General features: G+C 41.0%; 1 protein-coding gene across 1 annotated transcript; it reads left to right on the top strand.

Moving 5' to 3' along the window:
• Nucleotides 1–916: 916 nt before the first annotated feature.
• LOC127029291 (soluble lamin-associated protein of 75 kDa-like) lies at nt 917–25,283 on the top strand. Its single transcript, XM_050914857.1, has 13 exons — nt 917–1,051; nt 2,538–2,637; nt 4,815–4,900; nt 6,314–6,485; nt 8,789–8,968; nt 10,384–10,515; nt 10,729–10,841; nt 19,933–19,987; nt 20,329–20,467; nt 22,671–22,836; nt 23,706–23,906; nt 23,994–23,996; nt 24,645–25,283. The coding sequence occupies exons 1-13, from the start codon at nt 917–919 to the stop codon at nt 25,197–25,199; spliced, it is 2,037 nt and encodes a 678-aa protein (XP_050770814.1). The 3' UTR covers nt 25,200–25,283.
• The last annotated feature ends 594 nt before the right edge of the window (nt 25,284–25,877 follow it).

Genomic DNA, 25,877 nt, shown 5'->3' with positions numbered 1-25,877 from the left:
GAACAGATTGAACTCATGAACTTGTGGTAGCTCATGCTTATGAGAGTTTGGGCTGTAGCTTGAAAGGAGCTGAGGGGTCTGTATCTGTGTATAGTTCTATAGACCTGGAAGAGCCTTAGCTGAAGAGCACTCAGTGGATTCCAGGAGCTCTTGTTCATCTTAACTTGACACTGCTTTGACAAGGAGAATTTGAATCAAAGAGCTTTCAAGGAGCTATTGCCACTATGGTTGGTCTTCAGTGCTTTAGTTTTTGTCTTGTCACCTCCTTAAAGTGTCTCTTTAGTCCGTTGTGGGCTCTTGTTTTTAATGAGCTTGTAGCATCTCCTGTTCGCAGTTGAAATGCTTTTGGAAATAACCAGCTTGTTGTTAGTTAGGCACACTAACTGGCCAGTTGTAGAGAGAAGTTCTGAACAATGCTTCTGTTTCTTCAGAGATGGATTTCAATGCAAAGTCTCAAAAATAAATGAACTTCTCCTTCCTGTTGTTATTTTTTGGGCTGTTTACTTTTTATTTGCTTAATCTGTGGCTTCAAAAACATCAGCTGGGAGGGAGATAACTGAGCCTGCCACCTCAAGGCAGCATGTGGTCTACTGTAAATGTGCTGCAAACAGGGGGGTTGTGAGTTGGAAATCTGCCACGTTTGGGTCTAGGGGGATCTATGGGCTAAACCCTTCCTTTTCTGCTTATAAACACAGATTGGGTTCATGTATCATTTTACAGACTGAGTGTTAATAGGCACCATCCTAATTAAATGCCTGGAGCATTTCTCCTTTCTGGCTTGGACATAGAGGGCTCTAGAGAGCAGCAGAGGGGGGTGTTCAACAGTCTTAGTTATATGTTTAGTAGGAATATGTGATAAACTGTGCATCATCTCTCAAACTTCCTGCAGTAATAATGTCGCTTATTTCTCAAGATGATGTCATTCCCTGTGGATATGTTGAACAGCTACAGTCATGAGGACTTGGAGAACTCTGCAGAGGACTACTTGTCTGACCTTCGGTGTGGGGATCCAAATTGTCCTGAATTCTTGTCCCTGCCAGACCACGGCAAAGTAAGAACTAGCAAATACCGTAGTCCCAGTTTTCTTGATATAGTTGTAGATTTAAAATATTTAAAATATCCGGTCCATAACTATTGAATTACATCATTATTTTAGCAAAGCTTTTATATTTTCCAAATTCCTGTTTGTGTGTTAAGCTCTACTTTTTTTTTCATTCTGTAATTGGGTTTAAATTTGGGCGTCAGTGACTATTTGCTGCTTCTAGGCAATGGATCTGTATGCATTAAGTAATTTTAAAAAAACCCCTTAAAATCTCAACTGATGAGTCAAACTCTTCTCTAAAAACACTAACTCACATAGTCACAAAAATCTATCATCATAACTAAGGGGTTCATGATTTACTGAAGTTAACTGGCTCTCTTTGTATCTCAGTCCTTCAGTGATCTTCATGGTTGGGTTCAATTCTTGATCAGCAAGTTTCACTAATTTTAGAAGTGGTTCTTTTCTTTATATCTGAAATATTCCCTGCTGTTGTTGGGAGTTGTAGTAGAGGCTGGCTGTGACACTTCATGTTTTAAACACTTATCCCTTGAGTGATAAGTTAGTCAATGTTGGATCTGTCTAGATGAGCATTTCTAATAGAACTAGTACCAATAAAAGCAATGGTGTGTAACTTTAATGAAAAATAAGTGAGCTGAGAGGATTCTCTGTGGGAATAAAAGGTCAGTGCTGCAGATTCCTTGGCAGAAAGAGTCTTGAGTACTTTCCTGCATTTCTGCAGGTGCTGTATACATAAATATTTGTCTGTATTAACATCATTGTGGCATAGCATATCATAATCTTCTTAAATTGGGTAAGCAAGTCTATTTACCACACCATTAATGCCTGTCTAGTTTTTATGCATTAATTAAATATTGAAAATGTGCAAATTTAAATATCAAAATGCATTTTCACAAAGGTCCTCAACTCCTGAAAGGTGGATTGATTTGACCCTTCTCATGTTGTTCCTGAGGGAAAGTCAAGCAGACAAATTTGGAATTTCTAAAATGTGTGCAATTTAAGGGAAGAAAACCCTTTTGAATCCAACCTTCCCAGCTTGGCATGTTAGGGCTCATGTTAACAAACAGCAATTTTGCTGTGCCAGTTTGTTTCTGTGCCTGATTGCCTGCCTCATTCTTCTGTCAGTTTTGACAGCTTGCGTAGCTGGGGCAGTTGAAGTGAACATGCTGCTGGCTCTTTGCACACCTTCAGTTGTGCACATAAATGCAAACTGCCGACAGCAGAGAGCTGTAACAGTATAAATTGCTGTAGCTAAATCTGCCAAAGTTTGAGAGTCAGAGCTCTCTATAATGTAGTCTGTCTTTAGGAAGAAAACATCTAAAGTAAGGGCCAAGGTCTGATACTTGTCTTTTACAGTTAACTGTTAAGCACTCGGTTTCCAACATTCATCTTGCTTACCCTGCTAAACATTCTCTGTATATTTTACTAATGTTGTATTAGCAAGAGTCTATTGAAGTATTGTACATTCTTGTTTCAGATTCCTATTAGCTTGTCAACTGTAGGCTTCGTTCCTCTTTTTGGTGGAGAGCAGACACACAAAGTTCTTGCTTTGTTTGCACCAGAGGACTCGCTCACAGGTTTCATTTTAAGATTCTAATCTCTGTGTGTGTTGCTGTTTCTTTTTCTGTGACAAATACATGTAACCAGGCCCTTGCTCATTCCGTGCTAGTGTAGCTCATAACTTTGCCACTTTTGTATTTGTTGTTCACTGTTCTCATACTGTTCTTATTGTTGTGGATTCATATACATAAGTGATAAAACATTGCTCGCTAATCAGAGTAGAACTGGACCCACTGAATTCAGAAGATATATAGCAAAATAACATGGTGCTCATCTGAATCCAAGTACAACATGTGTCTCTTGATCGCTTTATGTACACCTCACCTCTCCAAAAGGAATTTATTGAGCATTCATAGAATCTATTTATTTGCCCATGAATTTAGATGCTCTTTATTAGCAGTGATTGATCAGCATCAAGTGTAAATTTGTCTTTACCTTCAGGTCCTAACATAGCTCTGGCCAAGGTGACATCTCACTTTTTTTGGGGTTTTTTTTTCCTCTCTGTCTCCCTTCCTTTCCAGTCTTTCATGTTTCCTTCTCTTTCCACATAATGCCGTGTATATGATTGCTAAGTTTGCCACAAATACCCATGGATCAAACTCTTCCTGATTGCTAATCACATGGCCATCAGTCTTTTTACATTCATCTGACTCCCTAAAACTTGCACAGTTTCAATATCAATATCCATTAACAACCCAAAACTAAAATACATGTATGAATGAGACTCTTCTTGGCAGACCCAGTTTTTAGTGGAAGGAGGTGTTAGAGCACAGTGACACAGTTCCTGTATGTCATACTGCACAAAATCTGCATTTGGTTTTATTGTTCTCAGTTTTCAAAAAAGTTTTGGACCAGGGAGCGTTTGTGGTGGGTTGACCTTGGCTGGCCGCCAGGTGCCCACCAAGCCGCTCTATCACTCCCCCTCCTCAACTGGACAGGGGGAGAAAAATATGATGAAAGGCTTGTGGGTCAAGATAAGGACAGGGAGATCACTCAGCAATTACCGTCACGGACAAAAAACAGACTCGACTTGGGGAAATTAATTTAATTTATTACCAATTAAATCAGAGTAGGATAATGAGAAATAAAACCAAATCTTAAAACACCTTCCCCCCACCCCTCCCTTCTTCCCAGGCTTAACGTTACTCCCGATTTCTCTACCTCCTCCCCCCGAGCAGCGCAGAGGAACGGGGAACGGGGGTTGCGGTCAGTTCATCACACATTGTCTCTGCCACTCCTTCCTCCTCACACTCTTCCCCTGCTTCAGCGTGGGGTCCCTCCCACAGGAGACAGTCCTCCATGAACTTCTCCAACATGAGTCCTTCCCATGGGCTACAGTTCTTCACAAACTGCTCCAGCGTGGGTCCTTTCCACAGGGTGCAGTCCTTCAGGAATGGACTGCTCCAGTGTGGGTCCCCCACGGGATCACAAGTCCTGCCAGCAAACCTGCTCCAGCATGGGCTCCTCTCTTCACGGGTCCACAGGTCCTGCCAGGAGCCTGATCCAGTGCGGGCTCTCCACGGGGTCACAGCCTCCTTCAGGTGCATCCACCTGCTCCAGCATGGGGTCCTCCATGGGCTGCAGGTGGATATCTGCTCCAATGTGGACCTCCATGGGCTGCAGGGGGACAACCTGCCTCACCATGGTCTTCACCAGGGGCTGCAGGGGAATCTCTGCTCCGGCGCCTGGAGCACCTCCTCCCCCTCCTTCTTCCCTGACCTTGGTGTCTGCAGAGTTGTTTCTCTCACATTTTCTCACTCATCTCTCTCCCAGCTGCTGTTGTGCAGGTTTTTTTTCCCTTTCTCAAGTATGTTATCACAGAGGCTTTACCACCGTCGCTGATTGGCTCAGCTTTGGCCAGCGGCAGGTCCATCTTGGAGCCGACTGGCACTTGCTCTATTGGACATAGGGGAAGCTTCTAGCATCTTCTCACAGAAGCCACCTCTGTAACCCCCCTGCTACCAAAACCTTGTCACGCAAACCCAATACAGCGTTGCATATGGGGAGGGGTGTTGTATAGCACTACATATGTTGTGCTAAGGTAGTAAGAGCTGCATTAATATAGTGCCAACTAGAAGATGCTTAACTTGGTTACTACAGTGTTATTCCTAATTGTTTAGCAGTTTTAATGAATATGTTTCTTTTTGGAATGGTAAGAATCACTAACTTTTTGTTTCCCCTTGTTTCTTTCAAGCTGTAGCCCTGTATCTTGCTGACCAGTGGTGGTCAATTGATGACATTGTGAGAACATCTGTCTCGTCTAGAGAGGGACTTCAGCAGGTAAAGTGCTCCAACATTCACCTAGCAATTATTCTTATCCTTCAAGATAATGGCAAGTAATGGCAAATAGCTGGTGTGTATGTTATATGTTTTCATTTCATTCAGAAATGAATTAGCTGTCTCATGTCAAAAGCAAGGTCAATGGGAATAGAGGAAATAGGTACTAGGGGGAAGGGTTGTGAAGATAGTGTCTAGAGAAAGAGGGACTCTTGTACAGTAGCTTCATATGCAAGCTCTTTAGATGTTAATGATGTTAAGAAGAGTTTTTTCCTTACTATTTAGAACATAGTATGTCTGATTGTATTGAAATATCTTAGTAGAGTGGTGCATTCTATCATAGCAGTACCTATCGGTCTTATCAGGAGACTAGTAAGCTAAAAATATTGAAAGAAACCTGTTTGATAGAGGCAAGTTGGAGCTGGTGGCCTGCAGTGGTGATGATACATGAGGTTTGGGAAAGTAAGTTGCTTTGGGATACTTGGGAAAGTATCTGCTTTATTGCTCATCATTGAGCTGTGTTACCATTACTGACACCTATGTAGTATGGAGTTTTGGTTTCTTCCAAAACTGGAAACCTGTTTTTTTTCTAGGAGTGTAATTCATATCTGGGCACTCATCTTTGATTTTTGTATTTAAATTTACTCTAGAGAATTTGGCATGTAGCCTTGTTTTCCATGTGCTTCATAATGGTAGGATGGTGAGTAAATCAGGAAAGCTGAACCTTTTACAGGTAGGGTAGCTGAGACTTTGGGCATTGAGAAGGGAACATGGTTTCTCCATTCTTCCTTCACAGTGGGTAGGATAGTGGTGAACTTAAATTTCATATGTAAAAGGAACCCTGCAGAACAGAGAAAAGAATATTGAATTCCTTGTTTCATGCCACAGAAACTGTTGTAACTAGTTCTTCCACTGCATCATGTCCTGTTGTCTTGCCAGTCTGTCAGCAGTGATTGAGTGTGCCAAGTCCTGCTACCCTGTGAGGCTCATCATTTCTTCTTTGTAGGACTCCAGTTACCTGCTAGCCTGGGAAATCTGAGGCTGGCATACTGCTATTGTATGTGGTGAATGTTTCTTAAATCTAAAAATAGTTCTGAGTTAAAATCAAAACATTCCCCCCACTACCCCACTCCCAGCACTTCTCTCAGCTTTTACCTATTGGATTGGGAGTGACATTGAAGTCGTGAAATATCCTCTGTCTATGGTAGTGCTTTATACTTAACCTATTGCTATGGCTTCAGAGCATCTCCTAGGCCTCAAACAAACCCCAGAGCTTCATCCTGCTTTAGCACTTACAGCTTCTCTTGACTCCGTCTGCAGCTGTGTTAGCTGGCGACTTTGAAAAATAAGGTCCCTGATGTGCGAGTATCAACTAAACTGGCCACTCTTCTAAAATGTTTTTCTGTGTTTCCTTAGGTGAAGTCTGTTGGAGAGAGGGTGGTTCTCTATGTTCTGAATCGAATTATCTATCGGAAACAAGAAATAGAAAGAAATGAGGTCCCATTTCTCTGTCACGGTAGCAACGACTATGCTAAGATCATGTGGAAAAAAGGAGAGGCTATTGGGTTCTATTCTGTTAAACCTACAGGTAAAACCCTTGTGTATTGTGGGATTTGAGGGGCGTAGAAGGGGGGAGATAGGGAGCTTATTTGAAGAATATTGTTTAGTAGACTTTACAAGCCTTGCAGGCCTAGTTTTCTTGAATTCATAAGAAGTCAGATTGCAGTTAAAATTTCTGGCTTAAATGCTTATGTCCTTCAGTAATCTAAGAAAGTTTTTAGATTTCTTCATATTCTACAAAATAGATTTAAAATTGTAGAAATGAGGTATACCTGAAAGCTTTTTTTTTTCTTTTTTTTTTTTTCTGTAGAACAATTGTTTACTGTTAGATTGGGCTATGCTTGGTTTTTGGTTTTGGGTTTTTTTTTTTTTTTGACCTAGCTCCAGAATGCAGAGATCCTGTTTATCTGAAATGATTGTAGAATCAGATGTCATTATCACTTAAACATTTTATAGCATTACAACATAGAAACTTTGCTCACTGGCACAAGATTCAGCTATACTTGGTGGTAAGAAAAAGAGATTCCCTTTCCTTCCACACATGCATTCCCTCAAAGATTACAGTTTAGCTAGCAGGTTTATGTCATTAATGGTACAGATTTTCTCTTGTTTTTCTAAAACATTATAATTTCCCTTTAGTTATTTTGGACTTAATTGTGTTTTTCAATTTTTGCTGAATAAAATTTGGTATTTGAGTAGGCTGTTTAGCACGTTGATAGCACTTTGTAGAATATCAACTTTTGGATCAAGAAGAAACAATCTGGCATTTTTGTTTTATCTCTAGAGGGGGGTTAATGAATTCAGGATTAATGATGGTACTGGAGGCTTGCTGGAGACTTCCCCCATCTGACATACATATATGCCTTTGCAAACTGTTAAAAATACAGTAGTAAACTGTCTGGATCACTGACCTATTCTGGTCTGGCAATCAAGATAGGAAAGCAACCAGCTAATTTGTTCTGATTGTCTTTGTTATCTTTTTGTGGAATTTTTTTTTTTTTAAAGAAATGATGCATTGCATAATTTGTATAATTCTCAGTATTATTTTTAATGTAAAAAAATGCTATAGCATGGTGGTCACAAAGTAGTATTTGCATTGCAGTGGTTTTTGTTGTGGCCTTATAAAGCTGGAAATTAGAGTAGTGGTTCTATTTTTAGTCTAGAATGGGGCCGCTTGTTTATGTGGCACTGAAGTTTTGCTATACTCATGCTCATTTGTTATAGTTTTCATGATGCTCTCCCATTTACTTGTCCTGAGTTAGCAAACGCTGAAGGCATTATCAATATTTCACCCATGTTTGATTGTGTGATGTATTCTCCAAATGAGTAGCCCACGTGGAGAAAGACAGCTCTGGATACAGATGGATAGGAAAGAGTGGTGGAGCTTGATTGGTATCCCAAAGGGTACCCAAGTAATGTAACCTCTCTGCCCACATTTTCCTTGTTTGATAAATGAAGATAAGTATGATCATTGGTCTCAAAAGTACAAGGTTGTGAAGACAAAATATGTTGTATAGACGACTGTATGCTTCTCTTTGGCCTCATTAGAGGAAAGGGCTATTTATTTTATTTTTTTTTTTTTTTTTACATTATTCACACTGACTGGCAAAATGAGGGCCTGAAAATGGATTGGATAGTTGACATGCTATCTTAGTGCCATTATATGGCATCACTTTGTCACCACTGAGTCCATAGCTACCCTTTGAATCCTCTGATGCTGAAGTACATATGTGTTGTGACAGTCTGTTTCATCTTCATTTAATTATGGATAATGTATTATTTATGGGAGAATTTAAATGTAAAGCATCCTAGGATTTTTTTGTGGTTTCATTTAAAAAATTGGAATTATTGTTTCAGTCCTTAAACAAGAGCTGAATTGTAGTCTTCATATTTGTCCTGAGGAGTTATATAATCTACATAAAAGTGCAATTCAAGAATTTTATTGTCTCCTTTTCCCTCCTCCCTTTTTCAGCTTCATTTTTAGTATGGTTTTCCTATGGAATTGTATAGTGAGATTTCAAAGTGACCCTTTCCTCTCTATCTCTGCTATTCTTTTCTGGTACTACTGGACTGCTTTAGCAGACTCTTTCTAACGTATTAATCTATGATATATCTTGGCAACATTATGAAGCCTGCCCAAAGAGCCAATAAATGTCTGATAGCAATTATTTATTTTTATAACTTTAATATAACTTTATATATTTATATGACTTATTATATAGTTTGATATAATTTTTATAAATTATAAAGGTCTTTATTTGAATATGCTAAAATCCATGTGGCAACATGTCAATGCTGAAGTACTGATGGATTCCCCCCCTATTATTTCAGGAAGTATTTGTAGCTCTTCTCTTACTCAGAGTTATCAGCTGCCAGTGCTAGACACAATGTTTGTAAGAAAGAAACATCGTGGGAAAGACTTTGGGCTAATCATGTTGGAAGACTTTGTGGATTCCTTTACTGAAGACACTCTTGGCCTACGATACCCACTGTCATCCTTCATGTACATAGGCAAGCTCTTTGATTTATTCTTCTGATCTTCTTTGTGCTTTCTTTACGTGTCCAAATGAGTGCTGTTGTTCAAGCTCCATGTTTGTGGCTGCATCCTCAGTTTTTGTATTAAATGTCCTGCTCTTCAGTGAAGGTTAAAAATCCTGATTTGTTGAAGATGGTGAAGTATTTCCTGATTAGATTTTAATCCTCTGTGTGAGGTTAGATTATTGGATCTCTGTTGGCTTTCTGCTACTGTGCAGTTTACTGCTATATTCCCCTCGCCTCCAGAGTGGGCTGAGGTGTTTTTGTGTATGATCTCCTAACGTATATCTTCTTTGTAGCACCTTTTTCATGCTCACTCCTAAGCCTCACAAGGTTATTTAATTCATGCTTTCTCAGAACTTCTGGTCAGGCGGACATACTAGGCTATGTTTTAACTTGGGTATAAGAAAGCACAGTTCTAATGTACAAGGAAAACACTTATGGCTCTTCCATTAACAACCCAAGAGGGTTATGTCAGCTAGGAAATGACACACATTTTGGAAACGATGTTGCTTGGGACTGTGTTCAGGCAAGAAGCTTTTCCTTTGTCCAGTTTCTCAAGGCCTACTCTCGGGCCATCTGTCAGGCTTCCTTCTATTAACATTTTCATCTGGCCTTCTTAATTAGGCACTGGAAATTTTCTGCTTTTCCAAGGACCACTGTCTGCTCTTGGATCTGTCTAGACCTGGTTTGTTAGGCTTCAACCAGCAAACTGTCTTGAGCAGAATTTAATGACTAATCCATTTCCCTGGCCAAGGAATGATACGGCAGGGATCTTGTCCACTGAGATTATGCATCAGTAGTGAATCAGGTGAAAAATGGTAGTTTTCCTGGTAGCTACTACAGAATAATGTCAAAACATTCCTCTCCACGTGGATGTTTAATATGTGTGTTGAGAGGAAAGAGGTGGAGGGACAGCAGAGAAGAAAATATTCCAAAAGTGAACAGTGAGTGAATGATAAACCATGCAATGGCAACGTGTTTGTGTTCCCAAAGAGTGCTTTTCACAAGTGCCTATAATAACATGAGGTGACAAAAATCACTTGACTACATCCTCCGTCTAAGAGCCCTTCCATCCTGGTTGGGTCTTGTGATATTGGCAGGGACAGTGACCAGTGAAGTTGTAAAACTCCAAAGTGGGTGCTTAGAGAAGAAGAAAAAAAATCCCATCTATCTTTGTTTGCAGTTTAAGATAATAATGGAAAGTGCTTAAACCTGAAGAAAGGATTTATTGAGAAGGATGACTAGGTAGGGTAAAGCAATATTATGTTTATTTCATTATGTTATGATGGAAGATTGCAAACGAATTTGATTTCAGATAAACTTTAAAACTGAGGTACAGACGAGTATATAGTATATATAGTAGTGTGTTTTTTCTTATGTTTGTTCAGCTTGTAAGCACTATTTTGAGAAGTACCCTGGGAATCATGACCTTTTGTGGGAAGTGGAGGGAGCAGGACATCATTGGTTCCAGAGAACACCTATTACCACTGTATTGCAAAGGGAAAAGCTCAAAATTGCAGGTATGGATGCTTTGTTTTGTTTTCTGACACTTTGTAAAAGTTGTACTGTAGAGTGTTTGTTCAACAGTGACTTCCGTGAACATTGCCCACGGAAACTAGCAGAAAGATTTTTATTTGTCCTGAGATCAGTGAGATCCTATTTGGAATGGTTAATTGTTATATAAAGGTACTATAATTTTCCTTTTCCCTGTTTCCTCTTTTAAATCTTAACAGCAGAGGTCTCTCAGAAAGAAAATACAAGTTTCCAAGCAGAGGATTATTTTCGACACTCTGCAGCAGAATCTGAAGCAAGTGGACAAAAGACTGAGCTAGAAACACAGCTAAGTGTAGGTACACAGACTGTTTTCCATATATTTAAAAGGCTTGAGAGCTTTTAAGAGTTTTCTATAATCATATAACGTATCTTGTCCTATTCTTCTGACTTTAATTACCTGTTCTTTATATTCAGTAAATATTTTTAATTTCTACAAAAGAATACATTTCTGAAAATAAAAAATGTAGGTTTTCAGCAGATTAGTATGTTTGATCAACTGTATGTTATGCTTGCTTGATATTTCTATTTCAATTTCTCAAAGAACAGTCCTGGGTTATGCAGAGAGCTTGTATTTTTCGTATCTCTTCACTTTGTCTAAGTGGCAGCCAGTCTGACAGAACCCATGGTTCTATCAGATGTATCACCAGAAAGTGATACCTCTTTTTTTGATTGCTTTGTTACTAAAAAACCATAAAATATAAGAAATGCTTTTTGTCCATCTCATTATAATTGAATTGGCTCAAGTCTGCACTATATATAAAAGACAAATGCTTTTGTTACTTTTTGGGTGGTTGTTATGCTTCCCACTGATGTAACACTGATGACTAAGCTGGGGTTAAAAATACACTTTTTTTTGGGGGGGTGGGTGGGGGTGGTGGTGGTGTCCCATGAATGTAGAGGGGTCTGTCACACCTGTCAGGGTCTAGTAATTTGAGCTGTTTGCTAGCAGCTTAGAGAAGGAGAGTTTTTCAACTGGCTCTGAGATTAAACTGTCTAGAAAGGTTGTTGAACAGTAGAGTCATTGTAAGAGTGGAGAGAAGGAGGAAAAGTGTTTATAGAAGTGCACATTCACATCACAGTTCAATACAATGGAAAGTGTTTAGTTTGCATTCAGAGTTATACATTGACCGCACAGGAGGACTGCAGCTTTCTTTGTACATATTTGAAATCTCAACCAGATTTCAGCTACATATGGATATGTGGTCATGAATATATTTGTGTCTTAAAATATTATGAAGCTGTTCCTCTATCATCTCATTTGTGTTCTGAGGCCACACAGAATGTGCTTGAGAAAAACTTGTAGCTCCAAATACAGTGAGGATGGATTTGTGTGCTTCAGGACTGTCTGTAGCATTGACATGACCATGCTCTCATAGAAGTCAATGCTTTAATTAAAAACAGGAAATAATGGTTGAATTGGTACTCTCAGCTCTTCATATCTAAACTTTAGATTTCAAATGTAAATCAAATGTCCCTTTTCTCAGTTGAGAAAATTAGCATTTCCCAAAGCAAAACTGACAGCAAAGTAGTGATGTTTTTAGTCTCTAAATGATCAGAAGCAACAACTCTTAGTTATCTTTAATTTGTAACGTTGTCTTGAGCATCATCACTGAGTTCTAGATTCAGATTCCAATAATGATAATATCAGCAAAACGATCCCAAAAATGCATGTTTTGGTTGTAGAGCTACATGGATATACTTGGAGAAAATAGCAGAGGGATATTAGTAGTTCTTATGATTTTTGTGGCTGTGAGTTAAGAACTCAAGCCCTGTCTCTTGCCTTCTTCCAGAAGAGGAAGATGATAGATACCAAAGTGCTCCAACTCCTCGTAGCTTGGTAGAATTGCTAGCAGCTCTCTTCTTGGCACCTGCACTATCTGTAACAAGTTCTGCAACGCTTTGAAAATTGTTGGACCACTAAACAAAATAAAACACCTCACCGTCCCCCAAACCAGAAAAAAACATTCCCCAAATTACATTTTCACCTTTCACTTAGTGCTCCCTATTTTTGTGTGTTTTGATGCTAGAATGATTTCTCATTAGCCTACAAATTCTTATGTATTTAAAGCTTACTTGAAACTATTTCAAGCACCAGAATGTAGATATGGCCACTTGTTTCTGGCCTTCTTGGGTAGTACTGGAAGTGAGGCTGAAAAGGTGGCAGAACACCTGGATGCTGGTTATTGCCAGTTCTAGATTACTTACAGCAGCTAAGAAAGAGCGATGTGCATGCTTTTATTTTAATGTGTATAGCTTGCACCCACTTCAGAGTGTCAAGTGCTTGACCAATGAGTCCTCAGCTAACTTGCAGAAAAAATGGAAATAATGTAGTGGTAGGGAAGAACAAGAGGCAAAAGAGCTCTAGGGAGAGGGAGCTCTGACATAAGCAGCCTCTTGTGCTGACTGTGCATGTAACCTGCATTACTGCTGAATCACTAAGTTCTGTTTTCTTTTCTTGTCTGATCTCTCTTTTTTTTTTTTTTTTTTTTAAGATAACCCATGGGTTGCCATATTTTATTGCATGCCACAAAAAAATAAGACTATGTCCTGATTTCGGCTGGGATAGAGTTAATTTTCTTCCTAGCAGCTGGTATAGTGCTGTGTTTTGGATTTAGGATGAGAATAATGTTGATAACACACTGATGTTTTAGTTGTTGCTAAGCAGCATTTACACTAGTCAAGGACTTTTTAGCTTCTCACACCACCCCACCAGCGAATAGGCTGGGGGGCACAAGAAGCTGGGAGGACAAACAGCCAGGACAGCTGACCCCAACTGGCCAAAGGGATATTCCATACCATGTGATGTCATGCTCAGTATATAAACTAGGGGGAAAGCTGGCCGGGGGCCGCTGCTCGGGAACTGGCTGGGCATCGGTTGGCGGGTGGTGAGCAATTGCATTGTGCATCACTTGTTTTGTATATTCTAATTCTTTTATCATTATTATTACTATTTTCCTTTCCTTTTCTGTCCTATTAAACTGTCTTTATCTCAACCCACAAATTTTACTTTTTTTTTTCCCGATTCTCTCCCCCATCCCACTGGGGAGGTGGGGGGTGAGCGGGTGGCTGTGTGGTGTTTAGCTGCCTGCTGGGTTAAACCACGACAGTCCTTTTTGGCGCCCAACATGGGGCTTGAAGGGTTGAGATAACAACAGATCTGACCAGAGCTTGTTAAAACAAATTTGTTATAAGCATTCATTATATTAGTTTAATAGTCGCTGGTCAGTGTTGACTTATTTGCTCTCAGAGTTGTTGTGCTTGTTCTCAGAGTTGTGTTATGTAACACCTTACTTGCTGTATATGTTCCCTGTTGTGCTGTTTATCACCTCTGGGGGCTGGGTTAAGGTTATAATTTTGTTGTAATTTGTAACACTGGCTTATGATATGATAAAATTGCTGGTTGTGAAACTAATCTGGTATTTGTACTCAGCATTGCCGTCATCTCCGTACTTTGGGAACCATCTCTCGGAAACTATTAATAATTACACCTTTTACCTTTTCTCCTCGGAGAGCCAATCTATGGGGGAGATACCTTCCCCCATCTTCCCCTTTTCCTCCATGCTAATTACAATAGCTCTTGAGAATTTTGAATATCCTTGGAATGTTCAAACCAGCATGTTCCTATTGCTATGTCTCCTGAATGTGTTTCAGGTCTTGTTTAGGGTTAAACAACTATTTAAGAATACCACCCAGAGATCTGCCCCAAGGCTGGAGAGTTATGAGTGGCAGGGTGTGTGGGACAGTATGGGCAAGTGCCTAGGACAGTGGTCACCTCCAGTGTTTTGGAACTTCACCCTTGAACAAGTGCAGAATCCTGAAAAACTAGTAAAATATTTGGAAAAAGTATGCTGTCACCCCGACAATTCCCGGGAGACACAAATCACTGCAATGTGCTGGGGCCTGGCCCATGCCTACCGAGCCCTGTTCAACACTATTCAGGACCCTCAAGGGGAAGAGAAGGTCTCTGGATCTGACAACAAAAGGACAGGCACTGCGCCTACTCCAACCCCCGCGACAGGCACTGCGGCTACTCCAACCCCGGCTGAACCAGAGAAGCATTCCGTGCCGGTATCAGTCGCCCCTATACACAAGAAGAAATATTGGAAGTGGAAGTCAGCTCATTTAGTAAGGGATGAAAGAGATTCTTCTAGGAGGGAGCAGGAGGAAGAAGTGGACGAGGCAGACCCCTCTGAAGCAGGGCCATCACAAGAAGAGGAGGAGGAAGAGAGGCGGCTGCTGCTTGGGGAGGAGGAAGAGGAAGAACTCATAAATGAGGCGGTAACCACCCGATCCCTATCCCTGAGTGAGCTGCGAGATATGCGAAAAGACTTCAGCCGTCGTCCAGGCGAGCACATTATCACCTGGTTGCTCCGATGCTGGGATAATGGGACCAGTAGCCTGGAATTAGAGGGTAGGGAAGCCAAACAGCTGGGATCCCTTTCTAGGGAAGGAGACATTGACAAAGTGATTGGAAAAGGGACACAAGCCCTCAGCCTCTGGAGGTGACTCCTGTCAAGCATGAAGGAAAGGTATCCCTTCAAGGAAGATGTTGTATGTATGTCAACCAGGCAAGTGGACCACCATGGAGAAAGGTATCCAGTACCTGAGGGAATTAGCTGTGCTGGAGGTGATTTATGATGACCTGGACAACAAGCAGTTATCCAAAGATCCAGATGAAGTCAGGTGCACGTGACCCATGTGGCAGAAGTTTGTAAGGAGTGCACCATCATCCTATGCCAACTCATTGGCAGTAATGGACTGGAAAGACGAAGAGGGACCAACAGTGGATGAATTGGCTTGCCGACTCAGGCAATACGAAGAAAGTCTCTCTTCCTCCCTCATCTCGGCTGTGGAGAAACTGGTCCAGCAACTCAAAGATGATAGATCCTACTCCCCACCTGTACGGACCAATACCTCAGCTATTAGGAGCACGTATTCCTCTGGGCAACAGAGAGGAGATATAAGGTACTCACCACGGGCCACCCTGTGGTTTTACCTGTGTGACCACGGAGAGGATATGATGAAGTGGGATAGAAAACCTACCTCGGTCCTAGATGCACGGGTACGTGAATTGCAAGGAAAAACAACCACAAATGAGGGTTCTTCCAGGAAAATTGCTGCTACAGTCTCCAGTGGGCAGTTCTCCAGACAGAGTGGAAGGGCTGATCTTACTCCTGATCTTAATGAAGGGACTTCTGATTCGTATTTACAAGAAGTGAGTGGAGAATCCTATAACCGGGACTAGAGGGGCCCTGCCTCCAGCCAGGTGGAGGAAAGGGACAACCGGGTTTACTGGACTGTGTGGATCCGATGGCCTGGCACATCAGACCCACAGGAGTATAAGGCTCTGGTGGACACCGGTGCACAGTGTACTCTAATGCCATCAAGCTATAAAGGGGTAGAACCTATTTGTATTTCTGGGGTGACAGGGGGATCCCAACAGCTAACTGTATTGGAGGCTGAAATAAGCCTAACTGGGAATGAGTGGCAGAAACACCCCATTGTGACTGGCCCAGAGGCCCCATGCATTCTTGGCATAGATTATCTCAGGAGAGGGTATTTTAAGGACCCAAAAGGGTACTGGTGGGCCTTTGGTATAGCCGCCTTGGAGACAGAGGAAATTGAACAGTTGTCCACCTTGCCTGGACTCTTTGAGGACCCTTCAGTTGTGGGGTTGCTGAGGGTCGAAGAACAACAGGTGCCAATCGCTACCACAACGGTGCACCGGCGGCAATATCGCACCAACCGAGACTCCCTGATTCCCATCCATAAGCTGATTCGTCGACTGGAGAGCCAAGGAGTGATCAGCAGGACTCGCTCACCCTTTAACAGCCCCATTTGGCCAGTGCAAAAGCCTAATGGAGAGTGGAGACTACCAGTAGACTATCGTGGCCTGAATGAAGTCACACCGCCCCTGAGTGCTGCTGTGCCAGACATGCTAGAACTTCAATATGAACTGGAGTCAAAGGCAGCCGAGTGGTATGCCACAATTGATATTGCTAATGCATTTTTCTCAATCCCTTTGGCAGCAGAGTGCCGGCCACAGTTTGTTTTCACTTGGAGGGGCGTCCAGTACACCTGGAATCGACTGCCCCAGGGGTGGAAACACAGCCCCACCATTTGCCATGGACTAATCCAGAATGCTCTGGAACAGGGTGAAGCTCCAGAACACCTGCAATACATTGATGACATCATCGTATGGGGCAACACAGCAGAAGAAGTTTTTGAGAAAGGGGAGAAAATAATCCAAATCCTTCTGAAAGCTGGTTTTGCCATAAAACAGAGTAAGGTGAAGGGACCTGCACAGGAGATTCAGTTTTTAGGAATAAAATGGCAAGATGGATGTCGTCAGATCCCAATGGATGTGATCAACAAAATAGCAGCTATGTCTCCACCGACTAATAAAAAGGAGCTTTCTTAAGCATTATGGGTTTTTGGAGAATGCATATTCCAAATTATAGTCTGATTGTAAGCCCTCTCTATCAAGTGACCCGGAAGAAGAATGATTTCAAATGGGGCCCTGAGCAACAACAAGCCTTTGAACAGATTAAATGGGAGATAGTTCATGCAGTAGCCCTTGGGCCAGTCCGGGCAGGACCAGATGTTAAAAATGTCCTTTGTATCGCAGCCGGGGAGAATGGCCCTACCTGGAGTCTCTGGCAGAAAGCAGCAGGGGAGACTCAAGGTTGACCCTTAGGGTTTTGGAGTTGAAGATACAGTGGATCCGAGGCTTGCTATATACTCCAACTGAAAAGGAGATATTGGCATCATATGAAGGAGTTTGAGCTGCCTCAGAAGTGGTTGGTAGTGAAACACAGCTCCTATTAGCACCCCGACTGCCGGTGCTGGGCTGGATGTTCAAAGGGAAGGTCCCTTCTACACATCATGCAACTGATGCTACATGGAGTGGGTTGCACTGATCACACAACAAAGTCGAATAGGAAACCCCAGTCGCCCAGAAATTCTGGAAGTGATCACGGACTGGCCAGAAGGCAAAGATTTTGGAATATCGCCGCCAGAGGACGAGGTGACGTGTGCTGAAGAGGCCCCACTGTATAATAAACTGCCAGAACATGAGAGGCAATATGCCCTATTCACCGATGGGTGCTGTCGTACTGTGGGAAAGCATCGGAGGTGGAAGGCTGCTGTATGGAGTCCTATATGACAGGTCGCAGAAACTGTGGAAGGAGAAGGTGAATCGAGTCAATTTGCAGAGGTGAAAGCTATCCAGCTGGCTTTAGACATTGCTGAACGAGAAAAATGGCCGGTGCTCTATCTCTGTACTGACTCATGGATGGTGGGAAATGCTCTGTGGGGGTGGTTGCAGCAATGGAAGCGGAGTAACTGGCAACACAGAGGTAAACCCATCTGGGCTGCTGCATTGTGGCAAGATATTGCTGCCCGGCTAGAGAACCTGGTTGTGAAAGTACATCATGTAGATGCCCACATACCTAAGAGTCGGGCCACTGAAGAACATCAAAGCAACCAACAGGTAGACAAGGCTGCTAGGATTGAAGTGGCTCAGGTGGATCTGGATTGGCAGCATAAGGGTGAATTATTTCTGGCTCGGTGGGCCCATGACACCTCAGGCCATCAAGGAAGAGATGCAACATATAGATGGGCTCGTGATCGAGGGGTGGACCTGACCATGGACACTATCGCACAGGTCATCCATGAATGTGAAACATGCGCTGCAATTAAGCAAGCCAAGCGGTTAAAGCCTCTTTGGTATGGAGGACGATGGCTGAAATATAAATATGGGGAGGCTTGGCAGATTGACTATATCACACTCCCACAAACCCGCCAATGCAAGCGCCATGTGCTTACAATGGTGGAAGCAACCACCGGCTGGCTGGAAACATATCCCGTGCCCCATGCCACTGCCCGGAACACTATCCTGGGCCTTGAAAAGCAAATCTTATGGCGACACGGTACCCCAGAAAGAATTGAGTCAGACAATGGGACTCATTTCCGGAACAATCTCATAGACACCTGGGCCAAAGAGCATGGCATTGAGTGGGTATATCACATCTCCTATCATGCACCAGCCTCTGGGAAAATCGAGTGATACAATGGACTGTTAAAGACTATACTGAGAACAATGGGGGGTGGGACATTTAGCAAAAGCCACCTGGTTAGTCAACACTAGAGGATCTGTCAATCGAGCTGGCCCTGCCCATTCAGAACGTTTACATTCTGTAGAAGGGGATAAGGTCCCTGTAGTGCACATAAAAAATATGCTAGGAAAAACAGTTTGGGTTACTCCTGCCTCAGGCAAAGGCAAACCCATTCGTGGGATTGCTTTTGCTCAAGGACCTGGGTGCACTTGGTGGATAATGCGGAAGGACGGGGAAGTCCGATGTGTGCCTCAAGGGGATTTGATTCTGGGTGAGAAGAGCCAATGATTTGAATTGTATAATGTTAATTGCTATATAATACTGTATGTCATCACTACAATGGTTGCTATATGCCATATCAACGGGGGTTGATATGGCTGGGGGGCACAAGAAGCTGGGAGGACACACAGCCAGGACAGCTGACCCAAACTGGCCAAAGGGATATTCCATACCATATGATGTCATGCTCAGTATATAAACTAGGGGGAAAGCTGGCCGGGGGCCGCTGCTCAGGAACTGGCTGGGCATCGGTTGGTGGGTGGTGAGCAATTGCATTGTGCATCACTTGTTTTGTATATTCTAATTCTTTTATCATTATTATTATTATTATTATTAATATTTTCCTTTCCTTTTCTGTCCTATTAAACTGTCTTTATCTCAACCCACAAATTTTACTTTTTTTTTTTTCCCGATTCTCTCCCCCATCCCACTGGGGAGGTGGGGGGTGAGTGAGCAGCTGTGTGGTGTTTATCTGCCTGCCAAGTTAAACCACAACAGACTACAAAATAGAATACAAGTATAAAAATAAAACTGTCCTGATAAATTTTGTCAACTACTGTAGTACAGTCCCTTGGGTTTATACAAAAAGGAAAAAAAAGGAAAAAAAGGAAAAAAAGAAAAAAAAAGACTTTTAGCACTTAATTCTGTGGACACCTGTTATAAACTGAATGGTTAGGAAAAAACTTGGTAGTGTTGTTTATAACATCAGGTTACTTTCAAGTCTTATCTTCTATGTTGAGGCCAGAAGTAAAATGCAGAAAAAATATTCATGCTTGTAGTAAAGATGATAAAAAATATTTAATCTGTTGAGAGATAATATACCTATATATAAGTATCTTAAATTAAGAATGGTTATAGCTGTTCTTCCATAGGATCATTACTGTGAAATAGTGCTTTAGAAAGATGCAACCACAGGTAGGGAGATGAAGGTATTTCAATCAGTTCAGAAGTTTTTGGAATAACATTAGCCTTGCTTTTGCTTCACAGGCTGACTCTCAAAAAGGTAAAGAATCAATAGATGTCCATGCAAGCACATCTGAAGGTAAAAATAACCTTGATTATCAGTATTGTGATTACTGTGGATTAGTAGACTAGCAGGCTCTTTTACTGCTTTCAAGCTTAGCGTATTCATCTGCAAAGTGTATAAAAAAACATGCCTTCCTCTAAGGTGCTGAGGCTCAACTCATAAACATTTTGAGGTCTTCAGATAAAATTGGTATGAGTCTTGGTAAAGAGACTATGCATGTATGTTCAGAAAATAAGTACCACACTGAAATGTTTTACTTGCACTCAGTTGCTTTAATGAAACTTGGTGGGGGGGAATATGTGCAGATCTTACAGACTGCATTTGTTCACTTGCATTTATTTTGTTTTTTTCCTAAGACCCTGACATAACTCCTGTTTCTATTCGGACACGAAGCAGTCATTTAAAACGTCCCAGGATAGGAAAAAATAGTCAGGAATCTGAACCTGAAACTTCCCAAGGAAATGAGGAAAATGTTCTTCATGTGTCAGAAAGCAGGTAAAGGAGCCCGTATTTCATTGATTATTTCTTATTTTGTTGCTTGGGCAGTCACAAACTGTCTCCCAGTGTTGTAATTGGTATTTATTCTCCTTTTTTCCTACTCTGAGTGCTTGATTTTAAAATTACTGAAAATAAAGCCAGGTGTGAGAAAGGAAATTGAGACATCACCTGAAGAGTGATTGCACCAAAATGTCTGGTGTCTCTGAAAGCTCAGTAGATATTGGAAATAACAATAAGAAAACAGTGAGGACTGAGGGTGTATGTACAAGGGGATGTGTTCTGTTATAACTGAGTCTGCATTAAGGTAAAAACATCTGTATTCATACAGCATAGTTTCTTGCAATAATATAACTGGACATGTATCCACAAATACTATGTGTGATCTTCGGAGAGAGGTCCCTTCCTGACCTCTTGTTATGGTGGCATATTGCAGTAAAATAAAGCCTGACTAGTTTGGGAGCTGGTTACTGCTTGTCACTTAATAACAAAAGAGTTACAGGGAGCCACCCGTTTTCAAAGTAAAACCCTTTGTTTAGACAAATTCTGATTTAAAACCATCATATCCAAACTTACTTCCTTTTAAAAAAAAAAAAGTCATCTCCAGTTTAAAGAATGTTATCCTGTGTAATAACTGTCAAGTGAGGATGTGAAGAATTGTACCGCTTGTGTTCTAACAGTTCATACAAGACAGTGCCTGAAGTACTAATTTGCACTGGCTTCCATCCAGAAAGCAGAGCTGTGCCTATTTAAAATAAATAAATAAATAGCTCCTTCCTCCCCTTTCCTGTGTGTGAGTATATGTACACTCATAGACACACACTGCTTCTCTCTGTGTCTCATTCTCTTAAACAAACAAACAAACAAACAAACCCAAAATAACCCTCACCCCCAACAAACAAACAAAAAACCACAAACCCTCTTTTTGGGAACTGAAGATTACATTATTTTCTAGGAAATCCCTCAAACTTGTTCCATTAGCTTTCTTTAAACAGATAAAATTATTTTTTGTTTTTGTTTTTTTTTCCTGTGAGGCTGAGTTCTTCAGCTACCTACAGCCCAATTTTTGCGTTTAAATCGCTCTGTGGAACTACAGAGATACAGAATTGCTGTCCTGCACTGTCAGTGTGCTGCCCTAAGCTGGTTCAGAATAGGCCAAATGGCATGGTTTGACTCTGCCACAGGTTGAGAAATTCTTTGCTGTTACTACTAATTGGCTAGTTGGTATGTGAGAGGACTAGCCTGTTCTTGAACATCAGTATTTTGGGCCTTGCAAGGTGGAGTCAACAAGGTGCTACTACTCCTCTGAACAAGATGTGTAACATGGTGCTCATGAGCAGAGCTACAGTAAATCCTGATGGAAACAGGGCAGGATATCAGCTTGGTTCTTCCGTTCCATGCACATTAGCAAATGCAGCAGGGTCTTCTATTAGGGACTTTCTCCTCTGGATTGTCTTCATCTCAAGACTGGCACCTGGGATAAAACCCTCCAATACTGCCTTTATTATGAGATTGTGAAGCAGCCTCCTGCAAATCTATTGTGTGTACTTTTTTCTTTGCTTGTATATAATACTTCCAGTACATCTAAGTTTTATCATCTCAAAAATGAGAACTGAATGTTTGAGATGGTGTTACTACCTATCAATCAGGTGCATCAGAGCTTCATCTTTAGCTTTTTGCTAATTTAATCTCTAGCTGATTGAATCTTCTTCAGCCTTGATGTGTTTATCACCTTGAATTCTTTTCCAGTCATGGTCTTTGTAATATATGTATATTCAATGAATATACAAGCATATTTGCTTATATAGCTCCATAATTTTAAACTGTTTCTTCAGTGAGGCTGGGAGAAGTTGCTTCCTTTCTCACCCCTTTGTGGCTTCCAAATATGTAATTGATTACTGCTTTCTAAATTTAAAATAACAAACTTAAACACATTTCTGACTCTTATTCACATAAAATAGAAGTGGGATAGATGTCTTCATTTTATAATTGTCACAGCAATTTTGTTTAGTTAATGTATTTTTCCTAATTAGGAGTTAGCTGGTTTTAGATGTATTTAGTTTTCTGGATTCATATTTCCTATGGCAAGTATGTGATAGAGCAGTTTAAAATTGGTCGTGAAAGAATTTTCCTGTTGCTGAGATCACCAAAATTATGTATTAACCTAAAAGACTTAAAGGATATATCTTAATACCTGCTGCAGGCTGGAACTTCCTGCCCACACATTTGAAAGCTCTGAAGACTTAGTAGAAGAACCTGAGGAGAATGCTGTTGAGAATGATGAGGAAATGATTGTTGAAAATGAGGACCAATCGGTATCAGAAATGGAGTTACATGCATCACCCCCTGAGAAACTGAGTGAGAAGGAGGTGAGCTGGATGTGATAGCAATAGCAGATAAGAAGTTTGGAATACAACTACAGTTTGTTAAGTATGGTCCTTGCTGCCTTGATCCATGTGACTAACTTTGATTTTTGTACCGATGCTTTGTTGAGAAGTATATCTGAGAAGCTAAAGCTAGTACAGAATTAATATCAGGGAATATTCCTTTACTTATTTTGAATGATAGAGTTCATAGGATCTTCAGTGAATTTCTAGCTTGTCTATCAACCTAACTTTCTTAATTGATTTGTCCTACTCAAATATTGTGGAGAACTGAAGTAGGGTCAAGATCTGATCCAGTATCTCTAATTTAAAAAAAAAAAAAATTCTTTGAAGAAGCTAATAGCTGGTATGCTTCAGTGACTACTGTTGACTTTTTATTTCTCCCCTTAAAGCTTGCCTGCTTTGATTTTTAAAACCAACTTTTATCTACAAATACTTGTTACCAGCTTGAATTAAAATCTGGGAGTACCCTCTGTGCCTAGCGATACCTCCAGAGTTTTATGTTCTTACTGATTGGTGAGAAAGTGGATCTTACACTATGTTGGGTTTGTTAACGTATGGTTTCAGGGAAGGACTGCAGCATGTATGCTTGTGAGATGCATAAAAACTACTCGGCTTGGCTCCTAACAGTGTAAACCATGGTCAGAAACTTAGTGCAGGTGACAACACCAAGATAATATGCTGGTTAAGTAGCTGGATAGCTACTCTACGCTAAGCTATACCTTCTTAGTAATTTCTAGGTACCTGAGCTAGCTGCTTCTCAGATTAAACTGCAAATTTAGATCACAGATACACCCACTAGTGTTTGGGAACAATAGTTGGACATAATCTTCACTTAGAAATGTGATTTTTAGGAAACTCCATCTGAACCTCTTAATGGTGAGGTAACAGAAGAAATTGGTAAGACCTCACTTATGGCTGAAGAGGAAACAGCAAATGAAGTTCTAGGTGGTGAATCAAAATTGCAGTCTGAGAGTCAAGAAGAACCCTTAACACTGTTTGTTCCATTAATCCTTGAGTCTCCAGCAAAACCTTCAGAAGACACTGTATCAGAGGTGAGAGAATTGAAACAAAATGTTAAGTCGTCTTTCCTTCAGAGTGTACATACCTTGCTGTTTTTTCTTTTGTTAAGTAACAGATAGAAAGTAGCCCCTACCATCATATGAAATCCTTGGGAGAAGCAATTATTAGGCCAGATGATCCATAAACAGAATATACTAATGTTTCTGTTTTAATATGCAGAAGTGGGGCATATAAGTATGATACCGAAAAGAAAGATACATTGCTCCAGTTTGCCTTGGCAGTAATGAAACAGCTATTTCTCACTAAAATATTAGTTGGATATGAGTGAAAAGCCACGTCCTTACTTTGTCTAGTAATTCTGCCCTGGTGAAGTGTACAAGCAATTAATTAATGGTAAAATACCCTTCTAGAACACAGATTTTACTGTTTTTTGTTATATGATAGCAAAATGATAATTGTATCTGTCTAAAATAAAACACCTTTATTTTTTCCCCTGGGATTAATTTCAGAATGTTTTTACTGCACCTGAATAATCCATTGAATAATTTGAATTTGAAAATAGGAGAGCAACTCTGGATATCAAATGCAGTTCACAAAATAGTCTTGTGCAAAAAGGAGGAGAGGACTGGTTTGTTGGCTGTGCATGTAGTCATGTTGAATGCCAAAATAGCCTTTGAGGTTGCTAGCTAGGGGCAGTAGTTGTTCAGCCTCTTGTATCTTCAATTAATTGCCCCTTTGATTGTTTTGGCACCCTTCCCCTCCCCCTGCAGGTTTTAAATGCAAATGATTCAGAAGTGCTGACTGAAGAAAGCACATCGGTAGAGAAGGAGGGCACTGAAGAACACCACCAAGAATCTGAAAAGAAGTCGTCATCCACTGAAAATGCAGCTGCTTCAGCACCCAAGGAAGAACCCTCTGACAATGGCCTGCCCAACTCTACGGTAATTGAAGCAGCAGAAGAATCTGTTTCTGAAAATGTATTGCCCAAAACAGCTTCCTCAGTGGAAGATCAAAATGAGGAAGCAGGGCACAACTCACAGGAGGCCCCTGTTGCTCTGAGTCAGAGCTCTTTGATAGTGGCTGAACTCGAGGGTGTTTCTTTTCAGCAGCCTTCTGGACAGGAAGTACAGAAGAACCAGTTGGAAGAACACTCAGAAGAGTCTGCTGAGCAGATGGATCAGTACACGCAGACAGTGGCAGAGCGGGCTGCTGACAGCAGCTCTGAGGAAGCAGAAATTGAGGTACCCATTGTAGATCGGAGAAACTTGCGAAGAAAGGCCAAAGGTTACAAAGGTCCACCCAAGAAAAAAGGAAAGCTGGCTTAAAAATGAAATATTGATTGTTAATTAATCTATTTGTAAGGAATTTATTATTTTGTATAAAACACTAGGGTATAACTAAACCATATGGGACACAGGACACACATGTTTAAAATACTGGGTTGGACTTCCTTTTGGGATTCATCACCTTTCTTCAAGTTTTCTTGAATTTTTAACCACTAGACATTGAACTTCATCAGAGTATGAAAGTAAACAGCCAGTCTCCTCCTTTTATAAAGGATACATGCTGAATAAATACAGTTGTGCTAGCAAAGGGAACGGTTTGTATATTTGAGGTGGCAGTCTTGGAAGAAAAATGAAGTGTGAAATCCTGGCGCTACTAAGATCCCTTAAATTACCATAGACTTCCACGAGGCCAGACATCACTCTAGCATTTGTTTAATAACCTTGTGTTCTCTACTGTGGGGAGAAGCAGAACAAGAAAAATCCTTCCTTGTGTCTTGTTTCCTCCCCATAGACTTTATCAGATGAGATTAAAACAATGTAAGATTCTGTAATTCTAGGTCTCAAAATATATAAGAAGGTATAACTCAGTAGATCAAAACAACATAAGCAGCATCTGTCTTTCACAAGAATCAGACTGGAGAGAATTGACTCCACTTCTGATTCCCAACTACTATTTGCTAATCACTTGAAACAGCTGAGTTAGCAGAAACACCATCA

Source organism: Gymnogyps californianus, unplaced genomic scaffold (assembly GCF_018139145.2).
Source record: "Gymnogyps californianus isolate 813 unplaced genomic scaffold, ASM1813914v2 HiC_scaffold_97, whole genome shotgun sequence".
Taxonomy (NCBI): Eukaryota; Metazoa; Chordata; class Aves; order Accipitriformes; family Cathartidae; genus Gymnogyps; species Gymnogyps californianus.
Note: the sequence above shows the minus strand (reverse complement) of the source record. Positions and strands in the feature narration are given on the sequence as shown.

Coding starts and splice junctions, on each gene's coding strand:
- LOC127029291 (XM_050914857.1), top strand. CDS start 917: ATGTCATTCCCTGTGGATATGTTGAACAGCTACAGTCATGAGGACTTG. Junction 1,052..2,537: donor CCCTGCCAGACCACGGCAAA/GTAAGAACTAGC, acceptor TTCTTGTTTCAG/ATTCCTATTAGCTTGTCAAC. Junction 19,988..20,328: donor CCATGCAAGCACATCTGAAG/GTAAAAATAACC, acceptor TTTTTTCCTAAG/ACCCTGACATAACTCCTGTT.